Here is a 20081-nt window from a genome sequence, read left to right as displayed (position 1 = left end):
ATGTCTATATTACTTTATTTTTTAAAAGCTATAACCCCCCCCACGCACACACACACACACACACATTATAATACAGTTTATATAAAAGCAGAGGGTGTCTGCCAAGACAACACAACTTTTTTTTTTTACTGTACATGTTTTCAAATCTTTGCTGTATCTAACAAAACATCCTTTTCTTTATATTTTATACAGCTACACAAAGTAGAAGTGTGATTTTTCTATATGAATAAAGATTTATAGCAAATATACGTGAGAGTTGGCGTGTGTGTGGTTTTGTGTTAAATCTGTGTTAAGAGGAGCGGAGGATGGAGTGCTGTGTCCAGGGCCGGAATAAGATGCCCCGGGGCCCCTGGACTACATGTTGCTGGAGGCCCCCTTGGAAGGCAAATTAAAAAAGTTTGTTAGATAACGTACATATAAACACTACGTAAAAAAAATTGACATATTCCATAATTCGGGAAATGCCATTAATATAAGATAACACGACCCACTGTAAAGGAGATAATTAATACGATTTAAAACTGTACCTGACATGGCAGACTATTTTTTTCAATGCCACATATTGTCACATTTCTGTAGCTACTGTATTTATGTTTCCGTCCGTTGGCCACTTGGGGGCCCCTGGCAAGTTGGGGCCCCTAGGCTGCAGCCGTATCTAGCCTGTACATTAATCCAGGCCTGGCTGTGTCACCTGGAACAGGCCCGCCGACAGCAGGGGACAAAGGGGTATGTTGTCCCGGGCCCATGGAGATAGGGACCTCATAATTGGGTTCCCATTACATTGTATGTATTGGGTAGGGGGCCCTTTCAGATGACTTTGTCCTGGGTGTAGCGAAAGCTGTCAGCGGCCCTGACCTGGAATGGGGATGGTGACAGAAGGCTGGAGTGGGAGGCAGTACAGGGCCATCCACCTGCGCATGCTGATTCTCCATCAGGACTGATTTGTGTGTGCGTGTGTGTGTGTGTGCGTGTGTTTGTGTGTGTGTGATACAGAGAGAGAGAGAGAGAGAGAGAGAGAGAGAGAGAGAGAGAGAGAGAGAGAGAATATTCTTGTGTATGTGTGTGAGCGTGTGTAAAAGCATAATCTCTCTCTCTCTCTCTCTCTCTCTCTCTCTCTCTCTCTCTCTCTCTCTCTCTCTCTGTCCGTGTGTTTGTTTGTCTGTCTCAATGTCGCAGAGTTGTTTTCAGCTGGCAATCTAAAGGAATTTTCACTCCTCTAGTCTGCACACATATCATTACTCCTTGGCACGCTTACCTCTCACAACATTGGATAACATCCTTCAAGAACTGCCATGATAGTGCAATGCTCAGTTTAGTGTTTCTCAACGGGGGGGGCGGTACAGCTCCCCGGGGGGACGTTAGGGAGCCTTGGGGCGTTGAGAAGGATACAGCTGAGAGGGGACGGTGCTAATTGTCATAGGGGGCATTAGTCCATTACATTTTTTAATACTAAGGGGAGCGTTGGCAGGTTTGGGATGAAGCCAACCATGATAGTCCAATGCTCTAGTAAGACATGCAAGCAAGAATGAAAACGGCAAGAGTCAAACTTGTCCATTCTGAGTCTGGAGCATGGCGTACATTTATCTGCGCAAACATGATGCGTGTACACTAATATACAGGGCAATCATCTGTTTGTGTGTGTGTGTGTGTGTGTGTGTGTGTGTGTGTGTGTGTGTGTGTGTGTGTGTGTGTGTGTGTGTGTGTGTGTGTGTGTGTGTGTGTGTGCGGGCGTGCGTGTGTGTGTGTGTGCGGGTGTGCGTGTGTGTGTGTGTGTGTGTGTGTGTGTGTGTGTGTGTGTGTGTGTGTGTTTAACGGGAGGTGCCACAGTCGTACCTGCACACAACACACTCCAGTGTGTGCACTCAGAGTTTGGAAGCACGTGCGTGGGTGTGTGTCCCCACCCTCTCATTTGACAGGGAAATGAACAGACTTGGGCTGCCATCACGGTGAGCTCATGTCTCTTGCAATAGTAATTGTTTTGGCGAAGTAAAGGTGCCGTGTTGCTTTCTTTCCTTTCCCATATGAAAAACAACTGCTGTATTGTATAATAAAGAAAACATTGCTGTGGTAATACATTACATTACATCACATTGCATTTGGCAGACGCTTTATAATCAAATTGACTTTCAAAAGAGGACATGATCATAGCCAACATCACTAGCAGATACAAAGTGCACAGGAAATATACGGAACAACAAGTGCCGATCCAAAGAAGGGTTAGTTAGGTTAGTATTACTGGTTTACTAAGGTTAGTATATTATTGTAGTTTTATGCAGTGAATGCTGTGCTACATACTGCCATAAAACTGCATTTTGAGAGTAATCTGGACAAGTAAATACTACAAATTCTGCAGTTATTTCTTCACAAGGTGTTGTACGTGCTGGCAACTGTGCCTTCACATGTTTTTGTTTTCAAGAACAGGAGGTGATGGGTGATAGAGAGTGAGGTTAGTGTTTTTAGTAAACAATCCACAGCTATTACAACAAATCACAGCCAACGAGCCGAGCCGAGGATAACCACCAAAGATCTCTATCTTGCTTCATGTTTCTTCACAAATAGCCTATCTCGCTCCTCCACTCGGTTCATGAAGAAGAACTCATCGGACAGGTGCCAAGAATATCCCCAATGATAATTCTGTAATGACAATGCTGCCACCTGCTGATTGAAAATACACTAGCAGCACACCAATTGGTCTCACTATGACAATAAAAGCATACTATCTACACCTGGTGTTCCAAAACTTTACCATGACAAGTCCTAGTCCACTCCACATAGGCCTACCAGTAGATTTCAGCCATGGGTTGGGAAACACCATTTCCCCCTCCGTGCAGCCTCTTTCACACCATATATATCCTGCGAGGCAGTGCCCCAATGGGCTATACAAAATAATAGCGACAATAGTTGTAATCTTCAGAGATGCAATATATTATTATAATGCCAGTATCTAATTCAAATATTGTTTGTTTTGTTTTGATGTTCATTCGTTAGGCCTATTGAATTATTTATTTTGCTTCTATTAGACTTTCCTTGACAACCTGCCACTTTTCCCCCTAGCACTCCCCCACAGCCCCCTGGGGGATCCAGGCCCCCACTATGAAATTCACTGATCTATACCACCACATGCAGGCAGTGGCGGTTTTAGGAAATCTGAGGCCCTGGGCAAATAACAGTTTTGAGCGTTAATAATGGAGGATGTATAAATGCAGGAAAACAAGCACCATAATGTGACGACGAGGCCCTGGGCAATTGCCCGACCTTGCTCAATGCAAAAATCCGCCTATGCATGCAGGGCGGCTGACAGGCAGCACTGGTGGCCAGGCCGGGGACAAAGTCATCTGAAAGGGCCCCCGACACGGACACAGTAGGCCAGGGCTATTCAAATGGCGGCCCTGGGGCCAAATGCGGCCCTTGGATGGTAAGGTTCTGGCCCCCCAAAAGGTCAGCACAAAATGAAAATGAGTATGTGTGCAATCTGTGGACGTGCATAACTTGTGATCACTAACACTTCAGGTTGGGGATATCTCTACCATGCATTCACATGAAAGTGAAATCTCATCTAAAACAGTGTTATAAATAGACCATCCTAAGGCCACTAAGAAATAGAGAAGTGAATATCTGTTCTGTCTGGAAAGCTATCTGTTCTGTCTGGAAAGCTTGTTTCGCACCCTAACCTCGGACAGTGTGCTGCTTGCAATTATACAAATTCTATGTTCAGACCCTTCACTGGAGGGAATTTGAAAAACTGGCCCTCTGTGACTTTTAAATGAACACCCCTGCAGTAGCCCCTAGGCTAGGCAACATAATGGGTGCATCCCAATATGTGACCTTGCCTCCTCCACTTGTGCTTGTCTCCTCGCCCCGCCTCCTGGCCCCTCCTCCATGGAGAAAACGATAAAGTTTCCCAGCTGTCAGCCTCGCCACAACAACTTTTGAGGGACTGTTTTTCATTCACCATCCCAATTGCAAATGAGAAAAATACTTTACAATTGAGCTTTTGCAAGATATTGAAATATAATGCTGTTGTCAGTGATGTCATCATGACGAGAAGCAAGTGGAGGAGGCAAGTGGAGGAGGCAAGTGGAGGAGGCAAGGTCGCATATTAAAACGCACTCCATGTCATAACCCAATTCTGGCCCCCCAACCTCTTTCATCGGCTGTCCATTTAACAGTGTTTGTCATGATGGGCAATAGGTCCCTGCCTGGCCTGTCATGCCCCTGGCTTATTCAACAGAATTACCTGTCTAGTCTAACCAGAGACGATCTATGTTAGAGTAGAGAATCTTTGGTCTAACTTCCTGACCAGAGCTGGTCCAACAAACAGGACTACAATTCCCATCTTCGCCGGGAAGAGCTCCTAAACACGTGACCAGAAACTATCATGGCCCCTCTCGTTATGCTGTAGCAGTTCACCAGCTCAGAGTAACACACCTTCATGTTTTAAAAATTCTCACGTTTCGTTTGCCGTGGAGAAAGGATGCAGAAAATTAAGTCTTTGATGGCCCGTGGGCAGGTAAGTTTTCGCGGTGGATGGTCCTGTCCTTCCCCCATGTCTTCTGTTGTAGCAAACCAGGGTTAGCCAAACACAGGCTAAACAGCTGTGGGCTTTGACAACAGCTAGCAAAGTGTGTCTGTCTCCCCGTTGACAGAGATGTCGGCTGATTCCAGCCTAGTCATATGAAAATGAGAAGTCGTTGTCTATCTTTCAGATAAATACACAATATGTTGCAACACACTAACGGCGTTTACACGACGCTACGGCCAATAGAAGCGAGCATGTAAGGAAGTGCAGTAGGTTGTGTCATTCTTGGGCTAACGTCAAAATGTGTTTTATCATCCCCATTCAGTGCATGGTCGCCACTTGTGCTAGCACGAAAACCTACATTTTAAGCCATTTTTTGGCACGAGACTGTATCTAATGTAGTAACGTGCGGTTTACATCTCCTGATCTACTTCACTGAGTTTGCTGTCAGTGCGTGTGATGATCTCCTTTGATGTCAGGGGAAGATGCGTGCATAGAGGGGTCCTAGACCATAGTCAAGACGAGGAATCTTTGCTTGCCTCTATCGTCGTCTTTATCATCCTCTTTAATGCATTGCCTACAGTACCTGTTTGGTTTGTTTTTCAAGGGCTTGAAGAGTCCACAGGAAAGCATGGCTGACATGAGTCCTGTGGAGAACTTCAGGATCCCGAGCAAGGTAAGACACAACAAGGCTACTCCATCTTACTAGCCTGGTAAACCAGCGCCACCCGCTCCGGTCTCACATTTTAGGCTGGTTTATCAGGCTTCCATCTTACAGCAAATACACCTGCTCCTGAATAGAACTATGTCTACTAAAACATCTGAAAATGGACAACATGGACAACCCCCCTCCCTCTCAATATACTGTTATGAAGACATAACAGACAATATTCTTCCCTTTGGCCCCCCTGTCGGCAGGAATAATGTCCCCTCAGACATATGGTTGTTGCCACCTCTGTGTTCATCAAAAACTGGATTTCAAATAATCATCGATCTATTTGCATGCACGCAATCGGCTACTTTCATTCAGTGTCCAGGGAAATTTTGCCCCTGGACAGACCATTTAAACACTGTAGGGTCATTTCACGTGAAATCAGACATTTTAGGACCCGACCGGCACAGATTTCAATCATACTTGTTGTGCCTGTTTAGTAGCAAGGCAGCGCCCCAGAACTGCATTCGTGTGAATCTGACACCAGTATTAAGGGAGAAACAAACTAGCAAAGTTTTACATATGAGGGTAGGACACTATACATTCACTCTTGATTGCCCGTTCACACAAATGCAGTTGATTTCACGTGAAATGACCCTACAGTGTTTAAATGGTCTGTCCAGGGGCAAAATTTCCCTGGACACTGAATGAAAGTAGCCGATTGCGTGCATGCAAATGGATCGAAGATTATTTGAAATCCAGTTTTTGATGAACACAGAGGTGGCAACCATATGTCTGAGGGGACATTAGGCCTGCCGACAGGGGGGCAAAAGGGAAGAATATTGTCTGTTATGTCTTCGTGAAATGACCCTGTAACAATCAGAGAAAACGCTGAGCGGGAGCAACAATTTTGAGATGTGTAGGAAGAAAATCATGAATGGCCGCCACCCCACCGCCTTCAAAGAAAGAAAAAGTTGACCATAGTCCAAAGCACAAAACAAATATATTAACATTGGCGTTATTATCCTGGCAGTCCATTAAACAAACCACATTTTCTGATTGAATTGGCCTGATGTACAATGTAGGCAATAGCCCACCCCAGCTCTGTGGCTTTGCCTGTTGTTCCTCTTCATGACTTCATCCAGTGTGTCCAGTAAGCCAAGGTGAATGTTTTTGAACAGGCTCACATTGTCAATTTAGTTAGGCGGTATTTGCTGGCGACATTACTGCCCAATTATCGGGTATCCCATGTGACCTTGTCCTGTCTGGCTTGCATTCATTGGCAGAAGTTTATTTGAATAGATTGTAAGTTTCAAGTAATGGCAGCTGACACGCACTGCGTAATAACATGTTTATTACACAAGTGTAAGTGGCCCAAGTTGTGAGGTCCTCCCCCCCTCCCCTGCTTGCTTCCGGAAATTCAAGCTCGCTGTGTCACAAAAGTTGCATGCACAGTTGAGTTTTTAGTCAAGTTACAAAGTTCTAATCACCACTACTGAACACATGGCCCCTTATCCGTTCCTCAGTCGAATGCTAATCGTCTACATCAAGGAACACGCAAATGCAATGCAAGTCCATCAGAATCAAATGTGCGTCTGATGTTCGGGTATAATGGTCTCCATATTTTACAGCTAATATGACAGCAGACAGATTTATCATTGTTTTTGTCATGGGATTGTTTGCCATGCATGAATGTTTGCAGTACAAGTGGTTTATTCGAGGGAAAGAAGCTTATAGCCTTGAAGGGCTTGAAGATTTATGCTTGATTCACTTTCTTTGATGGACAGGAAAAAGACATTTGGAACTTTGGTTAATTTAATTCATTATTTCTGCAGGCTTGGCTCTTTTTTTGTTGTTGCTTTTTTGAGTCTAGAGGCACTAATAGGTGTGTGTGTGTGTGTCTGTGTGTGTCTGTGTCTGTGTGTGTGTGTGTGTGTGTGTGTGTGTGTGTGTGTGTGTGTGTGTGTGCATGCATCTATTTGTGTGCCCATTCCCACGTGTGTGTGTGTGTGTGTGTGTGTGTGTGTGTGTGTGTGTGTGTGTGTGTGTGTGTGTGTGTGTGTGTGTGTGTGTGTGTGTGTGTGTGTGTTCATATCTGTTTTTGTCTGTGTGCACACTGATCTAGCTCGTATAAACAATAGGGTACGCTCATGTTAGTTGTGGTGGCTGTCTGAGCATTCCTGTCGGGAGTCGGTATCCCAGTGGTTCCCAACCTTTTTTGTCACAGGACCCCATTTTGACATCCCAAATTTCTGGGGACCCCCATACACATTTTTCTCACGACAAAAATGAAAACATGACTGAGCTGCATACGTTGTGTAGTGTATTAAACCTATAGATATTTAGGACAGTTTAAGATTGCAAATGGTGTTTCCAAGAGAATATTAAATATTGATGTTATAGGAATGAATTAGTCATTTTTTAAATGTATCAGTATTATTTTTTCACACACTTTCAGACATTTCAGGGGACCCCAAACGGGGTCCCACCCCAGTGTTGTTAAACACTGCAGTATGCTATGTCTTCTGGGATAGTTGGAAGAGGGCCACTTCAGGCAACTTCAATATGCTGTTGTATTGCTCACGCTACCCTTGACTTACTCGGTGATGCCACATTTTTAGGCTCAGCCCTTTCCGAGATCTGAGCTATTCTAATGGGGGCAGGTTTTGTTTACATTTTAAAAATTCTTAGCATAGGCCTACTCCAAATATTTTCCCAAAAGGTATCGCTGTTTGTTAGTTGTCTGCTGATGTTGCATAACCTTTTGGATGTTTTTTTTTTAAAATGTAAACAAACAGCTGCCCCCATCACAATGACCAGGATCTCGGAAAAGGCTGAATAAAAAAATAAAAAAGTCAGGTACTGACAAGTCCAAGGTAGTGTGAGCGCACTACAACTGCATGTTGAAATTGGCTGAAGTTACCCTTTAATGTCCTTGGGGAGACAGCACAGTGAGAGCTGCTGCAGTAAATGAATGGCTCATAAGCCTACGTACATGCATTTTGGACCCGCACACCTCCTCATCAATCATCAATTTAGGGACAGGTGGTCAGATGTCTGTGTGAGATGTCTGTGTTAAATTCAGGAAATATGAAGGAGAATGGTGCACTAACAAAATCGAATAACTTTCAGACTTTTGTAATTCAGCTGCTTGCGTGAAGAATAGAAAAAGTAGTTACAGAAGAACTTGAAGAGTCAGTGTGAGCTGTATTTTTCCATAGTTTTGTACTTCTTGCACACAGAAATACAGTTGCTTTAAAATGATTCAGCCCCCACTGAAATTCAGATTTTTTTTTGCCAGTTTGATATTCATTTTTTGTCTGTTATTAATCGGATCAGTTAAGGAGTTGTAACCTGGACAAATGCAACTGAAATTACAGCAATATTTGTGGTGATATACCAACAAATATCCTTTCTGTGTTTACAACATTATCAAAATTATTCACCGTTCTTAGTGACGTGGATCATTAGTACTCACTACAACTCCCTTTGACAGTTATAACATCCTTCAGGTTTAACAAGAACATCTTGTAGTGATCCACAGGCATCTTGACCCATTCCTCGTGAGTGTGACTGATGTTATCATGTGCTAGTCCGCCACTCTGGGATCGAAACTACAAGCTACCTGCCAGCCAACGCTCCAATTCACATAGGAGGCAGAGCACAATACCACTGAGTAAAAGGTCCAGACCGATATTATTATTATTATTATTATGACAAATGGGGCAATGGGAATTATGACAGAGAACTTGAAGCCTTCATATTGATATGTGCGTCTTCATAGTCTGCGCTGAAACCAACCTCCTTGACAAAAAGCTTGTCACAGTCACCCAAGGATTTTTCTCCACTTTTCATCTAAAGGGGTCAAAGACGTGCAAAATGGCATTGTCATTCAGTGTAACGGACACCTTCTGCTGACTGTGAATTAATCGCATTTGAATCGCATTTAAATATCTGACTTGTAAACAGTGAAAAGTTTTTTTTCACATGCATTTTGAATAATGACAATAAATAAGCTGAATCTAAAAATATTGTTCATTTTTAAAAGAAGAGAGAACTCTTCTCAATTTCAGCAGACTGTTCACCATGAGGCGAAATGCTGCCCTCCACACTGGTCTAATCCAGATCTATGTAGCTATATGATAGTGCGATTAAAAAGAGTTATTTTTTTTAATCGCATTAATTTTGTGTGATTTATTGATCATAATTAATGCATTAATGTCTCAGGCCTAATTTGAACACAACTGTAGCAGGGCTTGACATTAACTTCTTCGCTTGCCGGCCACTGTGGCTAGTGCTTTTCCCGAGTCACTAGCCATCCAGCTATTCTACTAGCCACATTTTTTTTCTTCTATCATGACGCTGAACATCTAAACTCAGAAGATGAGGTGCTTAAAGCAAGAAGATGCGTACATGGGTTTCTACATGGAAACAAATCAAACAAATAAAAACTGAGTAACTGAGCTTTTTCTTGAACTTCTACACAAACAATTGATACACAAGGGGAAAAGTACACAATATACGCTATTCTGATATGTCCCATAGATTAAGCTATCTGCCAAAGTGGCTAGTTACACTGAAATTGTTAGCGGCCACAGCCCAGTTTTACCAGCATTTGGCCGGTTGGCAGGTGCCAGTGTCAAGCCCTGAACTGTAGTTTAATGGGAGCTGGCCATGAGTAGCCACCCAACACAGTGGCGTCTGTCTGGTCTGGTCTGGTCTGGTCTGCTGTGACTTTTTTTTTCTCCGTTTGGTCTCAGGATTAGCCTAATAAATCTTGTCGGGGAAAGAAAAACAAGAAAATTATTGTCATTAGAAGTGGAAACGCCATTAGCCACATGCAGTGCCCACAAATGGCTTGAAGGCTGGCATCAGTCATTTTTTTTTTTTTAACAAAATGTTTGAAAAGTAATGGATTCACACTCATTCTGGCACTCTGTATCTATCAACACATTTAAGTTTGGGTTACTTGTCGACCTTCTGTGTTCTTGACCAAGGGCAACTTGAATAGGCTGCAGTAAGTTCAGACAACATTGATTTGCCAGCACTCTTTAATTTCTTCCCCTAAAAGCTGTGCGCGCGTGTGTGCGCGCGTGTGTGTGCGCGTGTGTGTGCGCGTGTGTGTGCGCGTGTGTGTGCGCCTATGTGTGCGCCTATTTGTGCGTGTGCGCGTGTTCGCGTGTTCGCGTTCTATGTTGGCGTCTGTGTTCGCGTCTGTGTTCGCATCTGTGTTCGCGTCTGCGCGTGCGTGTGTACGTGCGTGCGTGCGTGATGTGGATGTGTGTCTCAGCAGATTGGCCTTCACCCAGTCTTGCTGATTCATGTTGACTCCAAAGGCTGTGTGATAAGTGATCTGTGTGTGCCTACTGGAGGTCACACTGAGTGTGTAACAATATGCGACCTTGCCTCCTCCACTTGTGCTTTTGGCCTCGCCCCAACTCCTGGCCCCTCCTCCATGGAGAAAACGATAAAGTTTCCCAGCGGTCAGCCTAGCCACAACAACTTTTGAGGGACTTGTTTTTCATTCACCATCCCAATTGTAAATGAGAAGAAGGCTTTACAATTGAGCTTTTGCAAGATATGGAAATATAATGCTGTGGTCAGTGATGTCATCATGACATATTACTTCCTGGTACGAGGAGACGAGCACAAGTGGAGGAGGCAAGGCCGCGTATTGTAACGCTCTGAGTGCGTCTTAATATGCGACCTTGCCTCCTCCACTTGCCTCCTCCACTTGCTTCTCGTCATGATGACATCACTGACAACAGCATTATATTTCAATATCTTGCAAAAGCTCAATTGTAGAGTCTTTTTCTCATTTGCAATTGGGATGGTGATTGAAAAACAGTCCCTCAAAAGTTGTTGTGGCTAGGCTGACAGCTGGGAAACTTTATCGTTTTCTCCATGGAGGAGGGGGCAGGAGGCGGGACAAGGAGACAAGCGCAAGTGGAGGAGGCAAGGTCGCATATTGTAACACACTCACTCACTGTCTCTAAACCCCTCTGCCCCCTCCAGCAACATCTACTCTCCCTCCTCCTCCTAGTCCTCCTCCTCTTCCTCTCCTCTTCTACTCAACCTTCATTCTTCCATACTTCATTCTTCCTCTTCCTCTGCTCTAAGGATAGACCGATGTATATATCGGTATTGGTATCGGGCCGATATTTGCATTTTTTTAAAAAGTGTATCGGTATCGGCCGATATGCGTGTGGTTTTGGCCAATATGCAATATTTATTATTTTATGTCATTCGTTTTTTTTAAAAGCACCAGGACACTTTATTTTTTTATTACTTGATTGTTAGACATTACTTGATTGTTAGCGTGGGTGTTTAAATGTTACAAGTTCTACCTCAATTTGATAATGTTGAAGGAATTTTTATCTTTAACTTGAGACCTGGAATATTTGTCTTTTTTTAAAAACATTTTTTTTAACCCATATCGGCCCCAAATATCGGGTATCGGAAATCGGGTATCGGCCAAGGGTGATGGAAAAAAAAGAATTTGTATCGCATCGGCCATTAAAAAACCTGTATCGGTCGACCCCTACTCTGCTCCTCCTCTTCCATCTCCTCCTTCTGTCTCTTGGCCCTCTGCTCCCCACAGCAATATCTTACTCTCCCCCCTCCACCTCTCCTTCTCCTTCTCCACTTCTTCTCTTCTACTCCACCTCTTCATTCTTCCTCCTCCTATCTCCCAGCTCTTCCATCTGCTCTTTCTGTCTCTTGGCACCTGTGCCCCCCACAGCAACATCTAGGCTAGAATGAAGGTGGGCTATGTCTCAAATGACGCACTTTTGTCAGTGCACTGACAGTCAGTGCACAGTGCACACAGTGCACTGAGGTCTATAGTGCATAGTGTTGTGGAAAAATTTGAGCACTATGCACTGTGCCCTCGCTGGAAGTGACGGCTGAGCATGGTATTAGCTCGCCAATATATGAGTTGGCTACTGTTTACAATGCACAGCGTCTGGTGCTTGTATTTCCATGACCTTCACCCCTAAGGACAACAATCACACATACAATACTTTGGTTTGCATGAAAAGGTTGGTGTCCCATCAACATTACTTACAGAATTAGGAGACTGTTGACCAAACACTTTTACTGAACTGACTGCCACATTTCCTCCGTGTCATAGTCAACATGGCCGCTGTTTAGTGCGTGCAGTGTCCATCATTCAAGCACTGCATTTTCCCGCCATTGTTAGGGGATCATCCTGGCACTTTCAGTGCACTGGCTCAACTGAAATCTTCAGCGGGAGCGCCCTAGGCACTGAAAAACAGTGCCCGAACTGCACAAGTGCAGCATTTGAGACACAGCTCTACTCTCATCCGCCTGCCCCTCCTCCCCTCCTCCCCTCCTCCCCATCCTCCGAATAGTCTCATCCTCTTTCTCTTCTCCTATCCTCCTCTACCTATTTACCCTCCACCTATTCTTCCTCCTCCTCTTCCTGTCTTCCTCCTCCCAAAATCATCTTTTCTGTCCATCCTATGTCTGTGATGTTGGAGATGTGCCAAAATAATGGCAATTAAGTTATTGAATTTATTTAAATTATGGAATCTTGAATTTCGATTTCACCCCATCCTCTGTCACCTCCTTTCCCAAACACTGTCTCTGAGAGTCCCTTTTGCAACTTTTTTGCTTTTGTAGTTTTGAAAGCTGGCAAGCAGAACCGCCGCAGTGACAAGTCACGCATTTCAGAGAAAAAAATGCTAACACTTTCATCATTTTACCCCTAACTGCATCTGAAGGGCAAATGAGATACGATGGATGAGGAGACGAGAAGTTTTCCTTTTTCTCCTTCTTTGCTGTCTCTGTTTGTGCTTCTGTCTCTATCTGTCTGTCTCTCTGTCTCTTACTCTGTCCCTATCCAATATCTCTCTCTCTCTCTCTCTCTCTCTCTCTCTCTCTCTCTCTCTCTCTCTCTCTCTCTCTCTCTCTCTCTCTCTCTCTCTCTCTCTCTCCGCCTCACAGAGCATCTGGCCTGCTATTCCCAGAGGTTCACTCCCTCACTCTGCCGCTTGCACAGAGTCAGTGATGACAATGCAAGCAAGCACTCACTGCATCATTACACAAAGTGTGTGTCGCGATTGAAGTTAGAGGAGAGAACACAAGGCCCAAACAAACACTCCGACTGAACTAGAGCAAACAACAAACACGTCAGACTAATGCAGAATTGATCGGGCGTCGGCGTTTAAACTGCAATTAATTAGCGTCACCGCCGTGCAGAGATTAGAATATTTGATAGTGTGATTTTCTTCTTTTTTTTCCGCTGGAGCTCTTAATCGATGATGTCTGAGGTTTATAAATTGCAACAGGAGTGCTTTCCCAATCAGCGTGATTTTCCTTCTTCAATTAAATCCCGTCTCCTGTTTGAAGATCCGTGTCTCCGTCTGAGAGGTGCCTTTTTGAATAACAAGCAGCCCGACTTTCTTCTCTCTGCCATACAGAGTTTGTTTGTTTGTTTGTGCATCGGTAGATGTTAAAGGAAAATCAGGAAAGTTATGTCTGGATATTTCAGGCATGACGGAAGCCATTTCTGCCTTTCCGACCGTAACTACAGATAAATAGGGGCGGGAAAAAAAGGACCTGTCAGTAGGCCAGGCCTATGGCCTCTGCTTGCTCCCAAGCATACTCAATTAGGAAAATAAGCTTGCATTGGAGATGTGGGTTAACTTGTGTAGAGCTTAATTGTGGTAGGCGGACGTAACAGTTAACGAGAAGTCCAGTCGAAGACATGTTGCAGAATGGCAATGTTTTGGTGTGCAATACGAGGTGGGTGAGGCGTATTGCAATGCAGTTGGCAGATTTTGCAGCCTGCAACTGTTCTAAAGGGGTTAAAGCAATTTTTTTGGAAGATGGATGGAGAGAGAATGGGGGGAGAAGAAGGGGGAATAAGAAGTGATTTATTTTGGTGGGAGAGGGAGTTAGATAGGAGTAGGCTGCTATTCAGCCCTTTTTCTGTGCCACAGCAGACTATGAGATCTTGCTGATTAAGGTCCGCCTGTGCCCAGACGTCCTTCTCTCTCTCTCTCTCTCTCTCTCTCGCTCTCTCGGCTTCTCTCGCTCTCTCGGCTTCTTTCGCTCTCTCGGCTTCTCTCTCTCTCTCTCTCTCTCTCTCTCTCTCTCTCTCCTCCTCTGTTCTTGCTCTATCACTACCACCTACCTACCACCTATCCCCCTATTCTTTTCTCTCTCTTTTCTCTTCGTCTGTCTGTAGTTCTCTCACTTGCTCACTTTCTCTATCGCTACCACCCACTCCTCTCTCACCCTCCTTGTTTCTCTCTCTGTGCTGTCTGTAGTGTTCCTAGTCTGGTTGTTATTTCCTGTTGTGAGGCTCATATCAATCCTCTATCTCGTATTGTACTGGCTTTGCTCGTCTTTTGTTTGCTTCCTGTTGTTCGGCTATTCCAACGCCGTAGAAAACAAACAGGCTTTTCCCCGGATGAATGTCTGACTCTTGGATAACCCCGCTGGTTTGAAAAGCTCCATTTCATGCTACTCTGTCTGTAGCTCCCTTTTATTGTGCAGGGCCTAAATAAAGCTACATGCTCTAGTCTTCGGCAACTCCCTTGAAATGTATCCTCTGTCTGATCTGATAGACCAGTGGTTCTTAACCTTTTTTTCTTGAAGCACCCCTAACCAGTGCCCAAGACAAGCCGCGCACCCCCAACCCAAGCGTCTTTGCATGTATATGCACTAAATAATGATTTGAGTGATTAATTACAATGATTCTAGCTTTAGACATTAATCAATACTTTAATGACTTTACATGGGGACCAAACATGTTTTCATTTGGTCTTGATTTGGCATAATTATAATGTTCACAAACAGAATTTTGGTCACAATCTCAACACAAACAATATTTTGCGCATCCCCTGAAATCTCAGGCGCACCCCCAGGGGGTGCCCGCACCCCAGTTTAAGAACCACTGTGATAGACCGATTCCAGCAAACACATTCTGCCTTATTCAGACTAGCCACAAGGTGGCAGTATAGCCACACTGGTGACGGATGGAGAGTGACACGGTGAAAGGGAGTTGGGGATGTCTTTTTTTCCCCCGTTTAGAACTGGGCTTGGGACGTTCAGTAAATCCAGTCACGAGCCAAGCAAAAGGGCTCTCTGACGCTGTGAGGTTAGATCTTGGCAAACGGCGGGCGGGCAGGTGATTCATATATTTTTGTGACTGCAAGGTTAATTGTAGGCCTGATTTCTCATTCGCACGTCACGATGTTTTGTCAAGTTCACCTGCAGAGGCCAGACAGAGACTCACTCACAGTGTGGAGTCGAGATGGAGATGATGGAGCGAGGATGAGTGTGAGCTCCTGAAAAAGCGTGTACATGTGTTTCAGGTTTTTAGACATTTAATGTGTGAATTAAAGCAGAAAGTTCCAGTCAGAAAGCCTCTCTGAAATGAGTCAATGAGTGTTTTGCGCCTAAAAAAAGGAGTGAAAAAAACCAAAGCCTTGGCAGTTCTCTCTTTCTTGCTCTCTCTCTCTCTCTCTCTCTCTCTCTCTCTCTCTCTCTCTCTCTCTCTCTCTCTCTCTCTCTCTGTCTCTTTCTTGCTCTCTCTCGTTCTTGCTCTCTCTCTCTATCTCTATCTCTCTATACCTATCTATCTCGCTCTCTCTGTCTCTCTCTGTCTCTCTCTGTCTCTCTCTGTCTCTCTCTGTCTCTCTCTCTCTCTCTCTCTCTCTCTCTCTCTCTCTCTCTCTCTCTCTCTCTCTCTCTCTCTCTCTCTCTCACCTCTCTCTACTGCACAACAATTGCCCATACTGGCACAAATAAAGCTACTGAACTGACCCCCCCCCTCTCTCTCTCACCTCCAGTCCCATTTTGCCTCTCTTTATCCATTTCACTCCATGCTTTCCTCTCCATTGTCCAGCTGCCTGCACCTCTGTATTGTTCCCGCCACCCTGCATCCACACCTTGTTGTGTGTGCCAGAGGCTTTCATTTTAATTTTGGTGTTTTGTTTCAGAATATTCTGTATCAAAAACGGGCTTCTTTTCATGTGCTGATGGGCTGCTTATTGACTTGTCAGTTGCCCTTCTGCAGAGAGAGAGAGAGAGAGAGAGAGAGAGAGAGAGAGAGAGAGAGAGTGAGAGAGTGACAGAGTGACAGAGTGACAGAGTGACAGAGTGACAGATTCTCACTGAAAGTAAACGATTCAAGTTATATCAGAAGAAACCGAAAGGAAATGTATTCTGAGATATAATATTGAACATCATTTTTTACATGGTGTGGAGTGGTGATGTTTTGCAGGTGGTGTGTAATTCCATCTTTTTTTTCTTTTTCCCCCTATGCTTCATGATTTCATGACGGCCTGTTTATCTGTTTTCTCTGTCATATGGAGGGGCTGACATTTTTTTTGGGTGAAATTATAATGACTTTGGCTTAATTGGTCTTCAACTTTTCATATCACTGCTGAGCCGTATTCCGAAACTAGACCTACTGTGTCACAACAGGTGCCAAAAACGTAGAAGGAAAATAGATGGGAGAAAAATGGACAAAAGAAAGTCTTAATGAAATTAGTAGTAGAACATGCTGGCAGGCTTGGGGAAAGTGATGGTGGTATGGCAGCACTCTCTGGCTTGACACTGTCTTAATGAAAACCTCAACACTACACGCACACGCACACGCACACGCAGACACACACGCGCAGACACACACGCGCAGACACACACGCGCAGACACACACGCGCAGACACACACGCGCAGACACACACGCGCAGACACACACACACACACACACACACACACACACACACACACACACACACACACACACACACACACACACACACACACACACACACACACACCGACCACCCGGTTGTCCTCTCTCTTGTTATCTCTCTACTTCTCTGTCTCCCCTCGGCCTGTTTTTATTTTTTATCTCTGCGGTGATGAGTCATTCAAACCCCTCCACCCCCAGCTTGCCAAGCGCACACCCAGCCTGCCACCCAGCCACTCACCCAGCCACTCACCCAGCCAGCCACCCACAACCACTCACCCAGCCAGTCAACCTTCCCCAAAAACATCCATCTCAATACAGCCATGCCATCCACTCCTCACCACCCCCTCACCGGGTTTGGAGCCCGGATTGCACACCGCCCACTCCCAGTCATTCACTGTCTCTTGTTCATGTTATCTTTCTTTTTTCCCCCTTCTTTTCCTCCTTTCATTTTATCCGTCGTTTTACATCCTTCTCTGTCGTCTACTCTTTTTTTTTCTTCTTCTCCTTTCACTTTGTCTTTATTTTCCTCCTTTCATTTCATCAGTCTTTTCCTCCTGTCTGGCAGGCTGTTAGTTTAGGTGTTCTATTGCAGTGTCTCCCACCCTCTCTCTTTATTTCAGTGAGTTGGCAGTCTGCTGTCTCTCAGTGTCGTATGCCTTCCTCCTGTGAGTGTCTCTTCTGTCTTCTGCCTTCACACCTCCTTCATACTGCCGTGTCGTGCTGTCCCTCACTTTCCACACTGTGTCTAGCGTCTTTCCTTTTCACTGTCAGTCCTGTCTTTGTATGGTCTACTCCAGTGGTTCTTAACCTTTTTTCTCAACGCACCCCCTTACCTATGCCCAAGGCAAGCCGCGCATCCCCAACCCAACTTCTACATGTGAATACACAAAAAAAAAATGATATAAGGGATTCATGACAATGATTCTTGCTTGAGACGTTAATCAATACCTCAATACCTTACATGGGGACCAAAACATGTTTTAATGTGGTTTGTATTTGGCCTAATTATAATGATCGTTAGCAGAATTCTGGTCACAACCTCAACACAAACAATATTTCATGCACCCCCTGAAATCTCTGGCGCACCCCAGGTTAAGAACCACTGGTCTACTCTCTCGTTCCCTTTTGGTCCTCCTTTTCTTCCACTCACTCACTCACTCACTCACTCACTCACTCACTCACTCACTCACTCACTCACTCACTCACTCACTCACTCACTCACTCACTCACTCACTCACTCACTCACTCACTCACTCTTTCTGTGATTATCTCATTCTCTCTCCCTCTCCTTCACCCCATCTCTCCTATCCCCCTTCCTCTGTCTCTCTCCCCCTCTCCTTCACCCCATCTCTCCTATCCCCCTTCCTCATTCTCTCTCTCCCTCTTCTTCTCCCCATCTCTCCTATTCCCCTTCTTCTTCTTTCTCTCTCCCCCTCTGCCTCTTCCTACTTTTCCCTGTCTCTTTCAGCTCTCCTTGATAGTGTGCATGCTTGTGTCTCTCATCTCTGCCTGCCTGTGTAACAGTAGCGGCAGCAAACACATAAAATGTAAAAAGTAAAAACATGTCTTCCTCTTTAAACTGCTGTGTGTGTGTGTGTGTGTGTGTGTGTGTGTGTGTGTGCGTGTGCGTGTGCGTGTGCGTGTGCGTGTGCGTGTGCGTGTGCGTGTGCGTGTGCGTGTGCGTGTGCGTGTGCGCGTGCACGCGTGCGTGCGTGTGTGTGTGTGTGCGTGTGTGCGTGTTTACCTTGCAAACATGATGCCTATGGGGGTTGTTTTGTGTGCATCCAGGCCCATCACGCACCTTTTGTGACATGCAGGCATGTTTTTGTGTGCATATGTATGAGCGAGTAGCGGTAAGCTGTAAGACCCATCTACCACCTGTGGTTTCTTTAGTCCTAAAAGAGCCGCGAGGGATAAGTGTGCAACACTATTTGAGGCTACATTTATTCCTCAAATATATATTTTCCTTGTCTGTTTCTGGGAATAGTTGTGGACTTCTTACTTTTGAAACTTCTTTTTGTTTTCGTTTATCATGTGCAGTCGTACATTACCTCCTACTTACAGTACAGCATTTATAAATATCCACTTGTATGACTTTAGTGTATGAGGGTCAAAGATGTCCAAAAAGGAACTGTCATTCAGTGTAACAGATACCTTCTGCTGACTGTAACTGTCAAAAAAAACATGATTTTTAAATTGTTTCAAGTGAATGGATGACAGCCGAGGCTTTCATGAATTCGCTGGAAAAAAATAAAATAAAAAGAGTCATATTTCTTACAGTTACCGTCAGCAGAAGGTATCCGTGACACTGAATGACAATTCCTTTTTGGATGTCTTTGACTCATGAGTGTCTAAACATCAGATTGATTCACATACAACATAGAGATACTTGTGACAATCCTCCAGAAATTCTGCTGATATTTTTAGAGCTTACTCTTGTGTGTGAAGTGAAAACAGAAAATGTCATGTTAAAACAGAACAAAATGTTTGGCTGTGGACTTTTTGATCATGATTAGAATAATCCTCTTGAGGGTGCTGTGGATGGTTTGGCCAAACATCTGTCTGTTTGTCATGCTAATTAATCACACATCACAATAATATTTAATTTATGAGTGCAGCTTCTCTCTATATAATGTAATTACAAAGTTTCTAACTGAAAGTAATTAGATGTCTGGAGTTGAAAACCCATGAACACGCTACTAGTTGGATTCATACAGTTTCTTTCAAGGCAATATTTGGACTCGCACTTAAAGCACCTGAAGACATTTTTCTAAAGCAGAAAAACAGAAAAGCAATGGAGGTAAAAGTGACTTTTGCATTTGCAATTGTTTTTGTCCATTTTACACATCGCGTGGGTGCCTGACATTCGTGTCACGTCACGTTGACTTTGAAGTGTGTTGGGGGGGATATGCAGATTCCACACATGAAAGAGGCAATAATATTGCCCCAATAATATATACCCAAGTTCAAGAGAGTCCTTGTGCACAAGCCCTCAGTGATGCAGGTGCAGGTGCGAGGCAGGAGAAGGTGAATCAATGAACAAAATTCCAGAGACACCGCACACTGCTTACTTTTCTTTACTTTATTTTTCGGAGCGAACTTCGCTCCGAAAAATAAAGTAAAGAAAAGTAAGCAGTGTGCGGTGTCTCTTGAATTTTGTTCATTGAGGCAATAATAT

The 20081-nt window shown here is 44.4% G+C and overlaps 1 protein-coding gene across 2 annotated transcripts in view; it reads left to right on the top strand.

Moving 5' to 3' along the window:
• The first annotated feature begins 4385 nt into the window (after positions 1–4385).
• The window catches only part of vps50 (VPS50 EARP/GARPII complex subunit), a 329813-nt gene continuing 314117 nt past the window's right edge, over positions 4386–20081 (top strand). For both annotated transcript variants that reach the window (XM_063185955.1, XM_063185954.1), the window contains exons 1-2: positions 4386–4510; positions 5127–5195. In XM_063185955.1, the coding sequence (XP_063042025.1) occupies positions 4475–4510; positions 5127–5195 (105 nt within the window). In that variant the 5' untranslated portion in view covers positions 4386–4474. The remainder of the gene's footprint in view (positions 4511–5126; positions 5196–20081) is intronic.

The sequence above is a fragment of the Engraulis encrasicolus genome, chromosome 20 (genome assembly GCF_034702125.1).
Source record: "Engraulis encrasicolus isolate BLACKSEA-1 chromosome 20, IST_EnEncr_1.0, whole genome shotgun sequence".
Taxonomy (NCBI): Eukaryota; Metazoa; Chordata; class Actinopteri; order Clupeiformes; family Engraulidae; genus Engraulis; species Engraulis encrasicolus.
This window is presented reverse-complemented; position numbering and strand designations above follow the sequence as displayed.